The sequence below is a fragment of the Asparagus officinalis genome, chromosome 8 (assembly GCF_001876935.1).
Source record: "Asparagus officinalis chromosome 8, Aspof.V1, whole genome shotgun sequence".
Taxonomy (NCBI): Eukaryota; Viridiplantae; Streptophyta; class Magnoliopsida; order Asparagales; family Asparagaceae; genus Asparagus; species Asparagus officinalis.
Genome location: NC_033801.1, coordinates 130147063 through 130154615, shown reverse-complemented (window position 1 = coordinate 130154615; position 7553 = coordinate 130147063). Strand labels below are relative to the sequence as shown.

General features: G+C 39.1%; 1 protein-coding gene across 4 annotated transcripts in view; it reads left to right on the top strand.

The window, feature by feature from the left end:
- Positions 1-7553, top strand: part of LOC109822288 — an 11424-nt gene that overhangs the window by 2800 nt on the left and 1071 nt on the right. Inside the window, exons 2-3 of one of the 4 annotated variants that reach the window (XM_020388467.1) lie at positions 2073-2197; positions 7301-7353. The exons of 1 other annotated variant lie outside the window; for it this stretch is intronic. In XM_020388467.1, the coding sequence (XP_020244056.1) occupies positions 2078-2197; positions 7301-7353 (173 nt within the window). In that variant the 5' untranslated portion in view covers positions 2073-2077. Of the gene's footprint in view, positions 1-2072; positions 2198-7102; positions 7202-7297; positions 7354-7553 lie in introns of those variants that run through there. 2 more of the 4 variants (XM_020388469.1, XM_020388468.1) reach the window with 2 other exon arrangements.

Here is a 7553-nt window from a genome sequence, read left to right as displayed (position 1 = left end):
TGTGGCGTGCCACTAAGTTTCATTAGGTCAGCATGGATATTACGGTGAATTGAGCTACATTGGGATGATGCCGTCCGTTGAACTTGTCTATATTCTAAATCTAACCAGCCAATTTGGGCGAACCCGTCTGTGTTTGTCCCCCGTCGAGCCATGTAAAAAGTTCTATTCATTCGAAACCTGTTAAAACTGATACGAGTGGATGAAGGCTAGAACCGCGACGGTATCACCCCAAATTTTTGCGTTGGGTTTTAGAATATGTAGATCAAGATTCAACGGACGCGGATCATTATAATGTAGTCATATCAAGTGATCATCTATGACTAAGATCTTTACAGGGGTGGACGCGTCGTTTTCACTTAAGGTTGCGATAAGTTTCTCTCGTTCTCTATATATATATTATCATATATATATACATATATATATATATATATAATAATAGAGAGGAGATTGGGGATGTGACCGTGGAAGTAGAATGATGGGTATACTTGGGCCAATGATCCTTGGTAGTGTGTGGACCATCTGACCAGTTACATCACACCTGAAGTTTGGTGAGCTCCATCTTTCAAGGGCTTGGATTGTTGGAGGACAATAGAGGCCACACTCCGTACCCTGTACCAAGGATCCTTGGGTACAAGGTATTACCCATTTTCTCCAATATAATATATATATATAATTAATATATATATATTATTAATATAATTATATATATATAAGGATGCACGAATCTCAGCTTTCCAGCTCAACCAATCTCAAACTAATCTCAGCCCTTCATTCAAAAAAACTCATCCCCCAAAATTCATTCACCCCTTCTCATTTCTGTCACCAAAATCTCACCCCCTCCTTTCCTCGCGTCCGCCCCTCGCCCTCGGCCCGCAGTGCAGCGCTGCTTGCCCTCGACGTTCGGACTTCACCGGCCGCCCCCGCCTCGCACCGCCTTCCACCTCATGAGTTCCTCAGGTAGCCGCCGGCTCCCTTTGAGCTCAAGCCGCCGCGGCCTGCCCTCGAGTTCGGACTTCACCGCCGCCCTCCCGCCTTCACCGCTCTTCGCCCGCCCTCCACCTCGGAGTTCCTTCATAGCGCTCCGCTCCCTTGGAGCTAAGTAGTCGCTGCCCATCACATCCGCTTCCCGCCTCGCCCTCTTTCACCTGCCCTCTTCCTCGGTGCCCCTCTGCTTTGCCGCCGCTCCCTCGAACTTGGGCTCCACCCGCCCTCGTCGCTGCTCCCTCGAGTTCCCACTTCGGCGCCTTTGCCTCCGCTCCCTCTAACTATCTATGACTCCTCGACGCTTGCCCGACCTCCGCTAGAAAAACCAACAAATCACGGGGAACTCTCCTTGCTTACGTGACAACCTCGAGCTCCCCTCGACCACGTCGCCTCGCACTCTCTTTGACCCCTCGACGCTCGCCCACAATCTCCACCGCCCTTAATTATCCCCTTCTAGATGCCTCTACGCCTCAGATCTACTCGACACATTGACACCTCCACCGCCATCTCCTCCTTCAAGATCGACGACCTTCAGCTTAACAAAGTTATCCATATAATTTTTAGAGTCCCAGATATTCATATAATTTTGCTATGTAAGTTTAGTTAGGGAATTTTTATCTTGTAATTCTTGTTGATTTTGGGATATGAATTATGAACATGACCTTTTGAAGAATTGTATAATAGTGGAGATTATATTTGAGTTTAGATTTTGGGATAGGTTTATTGTTAAATTGGATATGAACTTTAAATTTGGTTTGAACTATCATAATTTTATTTCATTTGAGAGTCGAACTTATATCTTGAATTTGGTACAATTTGAGCTATTATTCATTTCATAATTTTATTTCATTTGAGAGTCGAACTTATATCTTGAATTTGGTACAATTTGAGCTATTATTCATTGGGGTTGATTTTAGTTTTTGAGCTTCGAACTTATATCTTGAATTTGGTACAATTTGAGCTATTATTCATTGGGGTTGATTTTAGTTTTTGAGCTTAGATAATAAAATTGTTTAGTGAAATTGAAAGATCAACTTGATGATGGTTTTTTAAAGATTTTAAACTTTTTATATATGATAATTTGATAGCTTGTATGGACACTCCAACAATTCTCTCACGTGATACAACAATGAATGAAGATGAAAACAAACTTATAGCTCTTGACCTTGAAGGCGAGGACCATGATCTATCTACGACAAGTTTTTTCTCTCAGGTGATAATATCTTATTGTTCATAGTGTACTACTAACTAATGACATATACCAAAATAGTTGTCTTTAAGCATGAATTGAGTCTTTTTTTATAAGTTATGTTTCTCGACTTTTATAGGAATCCGAGTATGAGGAGAATGTTTACGAGCCTATTGGTGTTGAAAATGGCTAAGGTAATCTTGTTGTTGATCCATATATCGGAATGAAGTTCTCTACTCATGAGGAAGGTTATAATTTTTATAATGCATATGCCAGACTTAAGAGATTTGGTATTCGTAAAGGTCATACATCTTGGTCGAGAAAGGAAGATACAATCATAATTAGAACCTTTGTATGTGACAAAGAATGCTTTAACTTTTTAAAAGATAAAAGAGAAGATGGTAAGAATGTAATTCGAAAGTCCAGTACAAGATGTGCATGCAACGCAAGGATGGTTATTGGACTTGTTAGAAACACTGGAAAGTGGGTGGTCCGAAATTTTAACATTAATCATAATGATCATCCATAAACCACTCCAAATCAGGTAAAGAAACACTACTTACATCGGACGATTCATCAATCTCAATCGACAAAAAGGTTGATAGATACTCTTGACGACCAAGGTTTACAGCCTTCTACCATTTGTAAGGTTATAGACGTTGCTCATACAAATGAACAAGGCTCTCTCACTCAACAAAAATGGCAAGATCATCTTAGAATTAAACGAAGAAACAATGTCGGCCGTGAGTGCGTGACCATATTTTGTCAATTTCAAGAGAAAAAGGTATCTGATCCACAATTTTACTTTGCTCTAGATTTAGAAAATGATGGAACGATGAGAAGTATTTTTTGGATGGATGGTAGGGCAATGACTTCTTACTTGCAATTTGGAGATGTTTGTTTTGATGTTACATATAGAACAAACAATTTAAAATTGCCCTTTGCACCATTTACGGACGTTAACCATCATCGATAATCTACTTTATTTGGGTGTGCACTATTAGCCGACGAAACGGAGACCTTTATATGGTTATTTAGCCAATAGCTAAAATGTATGTTGGGTATAACACCATTAATAATCATCACTGATCAAGATAAAACTATGTGTGGTGTAATTCACAAAGTTTTTCCTCAAACTTGTCATCGCTTTTGTTCTTGGCACCTTCATAAGAATGCCTTACAAAATCTTCAATCAATGCATAATGATTATGGTGAGGAAGTTTCTATAAAGTATAACCATATGGTGTAGATAAAAGCGTTGGGAAGAAATGAGGGACAAATATGATGTAGATAAAAGAAGTTGGTTAGTAAATTTATACAATTATCAAGATCATTGGGCTCCTGTGTATTTTAAATATACTTTTACTGTAGGAATGCCATCTACTCAGCAGAGTGAGGGAATTAATATTTTTTTGATCATTTTGTGAATGTCAATACCGAGTTACATGATTTTGTTAAGCAATATGATAATGTTGTCAGAGCTTGACGAGCCGCTAAACTTGAGCAAAATTTTAAGTCCACAAACTTAATTCCTACATTGATAATTGGACATCCAATTAAAAAACAAGCTAGGAAGAATTATATACAAAGAATATGTTTACTATCTTTCAGAAAGAACTCAAGGATAGTTACTCCATGCTTCATGAAAGGTTGTCAAAGGATGACGCAAGTGCTACTTATGCTGTTTGGAATATAGATAGGGAGGTTGAAAGCAAGAAGATAGTAAAGCATCATGTTGTCTTCGATGCATCCAAAGAAAAAAGAATTAAGTGCTCTTGTGTGAGATTTGAGATGGAAGGTATATTATGCAAACATAGCTTGCACATTTTATTAAAAAAAACAAATATTAGAAATTCCATCAAGATATATTATGCAACGATGGACAATTAATGCAAGACATATTGGTTTCAGAGTTGTTAGAAATTACATTACAAATAGTGAAGATGAACTTTCTATCATTAAACATTGGGTCCTTAGGAGTAGATGTAACAAGGCACTAGAAGATACATTAACTTCAAGTACACTTCATGATAAGTTTAGTGGTCTTTTAGACTCATTTTTTGAAGAAGTTAAGAATTACAAGAAAGAGAAGGAACTTAACGATAATGAAAATGAGAGCAATGCCAGCAATAAGATGCCTACTTCATCCATACCCATCTTTATAGAGGAAGCAACTCAAATCACTATTCGTGATTCAGATAAGGTCGTTGCCACGCAACGAAGGGACGACCAACACACGACCAACACAGACTACTAGAATTAAGTTTAGAATGGAGATAGCATAAGAAAAGAGTATAAATAAGAAAAGATTTTGTGGATTTTGTAAGGGAAAAGGGCCTTATATAACGAGTTGTCCTTTAGCAAGGTATTATCTTTTATCTTAATTTGATGATTTTTTTTTCATTTCAATGCATTTGTCATGATAAAGTTGTAATTTTTTTGTAGATAAAAAATGTTACAGGTGGAGCTCGAGAAAGTTAGTGGAGGGCCAAAACAAAGTAGTTTGCAAGCGTATTTTCCTTGAGTTACAAAATTAATCATGTGTTTCAGTATAATGTGATGATTTGAACTAAAGTTATGTATGTATGGATGCAATTAAGTGTTCTTTGAACCGTATGGTTATATGTACCTTAAGTTTGCGAGTTGATAATGAGGTTGTATGGATTAATCATGTGTTTCAGTATAATGTGATAATTTGAACTAAAGTTATGTATGGATGCAATTATCTGTTCTTTGAACCGTGTGTACCTTAAGTTTGCGAGTTGATAATGTGGTTGTACGGATTAATCACGTGTTCCAGTATAATGTGATAATTTAAACTAAAGTTATGTATGTATGAATGCAATTATGTATTCTTTGAACAGTATGGTTATATGTACCTTAAGAGTTACAAAAATGAATTAGGTGTTACAATTTTTTTCTAGAACTATGAGTTATAAAATAGAGATAACTGGGTACAAACTGGACTAAATAGTTATAAAAAATGAATAAGAAGTTACAAATTTTTTCAGAATTGAGAGCTATACAACTTTAATAACTGGGTACAAAACTGGACTACTCTAGTCTATATATAGTTTCAAAATAGATACAAGTCTGGTCTCATACTCGATGTGGGACTAAACCACATTACATAACGTCTCTCAACAGTGAATAAGCGTTGAGTCGTCGGGTCGACTGAGTCAGGTGGACTCTCGGCGAGTCGGCTCCGATAGGAGGGCCCAGCTAGTAGCACCTTTTGTGTCGACGTGAAGAAGTGTCGAGTCGTCGGGTCGGCTGAGTCAGGTGGACTCTCGGCGAGTCGGCTCCGATAGGAGGGGCCGGCTAGCAACGTCTTTCGTGTCGACGTGAAGAAGCGTCGAGTCGTCGGGTCGACTGAGTCAGATGGACTCTTGGCGAGTCGGCTTCGATAGGATGGGTCGACTAGCACCGCTTTTCGTGTCGACTGGGCATGTGTCAACTAACACCGTCTTTCGTGTCGATTAGGTCGTGTCGACTGACACCGTCTTTCGTGTCGATGTGAAGAAGCGTCGAGTCGTCGGGTCGACTGAGTCAGATGGACTCTTGGCGAGTCGGCTTCGATAGGAGGGGTCAATTAGCACCGCTTTTCGTGTCGACTGGACATGTGTCGACTAACACCGCCTTTCGTGTCGATTGGGTCGTGTCGACTGACACCACCTTTCGAGTCGACGAGGGGGTCTCCGCCACTTCGAGTCGGCGAGAGGGTCTCGACCACTTGGTCTTCGAGGGGTGGACTGACACCGCCCTTCGAGTCAACGAGGGGTCTCGGCCACTTCGAGTCGTCTGGGGACTGGACTCTTCGGGGAGTCGGTCATTCGAGTCGTCTGGGGGGCTGGACTCTTCAGGGAGTCGGCCTGAGTCAGGTGGACTCTCGGGGAGTCGGTCTGCCTTTCCAGAGAAGGACCCTTAAGCTCTTTTGCTTGTTCCAAGTTGTTGTGCAGGGATAAAGGCAATTTTTATTGCCTACAATCCAGATTTAGCATTTGTGAAACTGTGAATGGAAGTCACAAGAAAGCTCCACATTTCATCTACAGGAAAAGCATGAAATTGAGTTGATGACGACAAAGAAAATGATGGTTGGCAAAATTATTTCAAGATCTGCACTGTGCATAAATGGTTTTCACAAATAATATTGGGTATCTTAATTGTATTGTCTGTCACTCAAATTTACGTAGTGTGAGTGTTCAATTAACTTGGTTATATTAAGCTTTGGGAGATGATCAGAAGAATAACTTGGCTTTAGGGAAATGGATCGAGCTGAAGGACAAGTAGACACATTTTCGTGGTTTTCGTTCTGCTTGTGAATGCCCCTTTATCTTTAATTTGTCACCGACTGATGCACATCTGTTTTCAAGATCAGAAGTTTATAGATTAATCTGTGAAATATTTATTATGTTATTTTCAAATGGGCTGTTTGAAAAAGCTTTTTGGTAAAGTGTTGTTCCTTTTTTTCCCTTTTTTTAGGCTTGTTTATTCTGATAAGGGCGAAGAATAGTGGCATAGAACCTATCTGTTTTGGAGTGATATAAAGCTTCTGGGGATCTAGTTAGTGAGTTATGTAATCAGCTTTGAACACCCTTCATTTGTGTTTGCTGTTGGATATTGTTAGTTTTGGAATAGTCTCTCTTACCCTATCATATATCTGTTGAATTTGAAGGAGAGGCATATGAGAAAGTGAAAATACAGATGAAGTAGGGACAAGTCGATCAATTGAAACATAGGCTAAAGTGAGAAGATCTTAGAGGACAATATTATGGTTGGGGATTACTTAATAAATTTTATAGCTTCCATAATGTATCATATTATTGCGAAAGCATGATTATCATAGATCTTCAGAAATGCACTTGTTTTGTTTTGAATTTAAAACATATGCTGAGAGTTTCCAGGATCACCAGGCTTTTGCTAAGACCTAGTCTGAATTGGTTAAAGAATCACGTCTTCCCTAACTATCAAACACAAACTTAAAGCTTTCTCTGCAGCTGAATTATTGCCCGTGAAGGATGTACCATGGTATGTTCGATATCAGTTATGCTAGCCAGATATTGCTCTCTTTATCCACATACATGGGCTTTATCTGTGACGAATAATAATCTTTATATATTTTAGCAGTTATTGCTTAATGCTTCTCGGACTTCTTTGCAAAGAACTCGCAAAACCTTGAGGTGTGAACTTCTACTATGGATATGAGGGGAGGGGATTTTTTGTCTCTGTTCTTTGGTGATGGGGAAGAGGCTTTAGTTTCTTTGGTGATTCATTTCTAGCACGAAAGATGCAAATAATATCTTCTTGTTCAAGGGATCACATCTTATGCTTTCCTTGAGCAGGAATTTTGTATCATGAGTTACTCATGTTGCAGGATGGC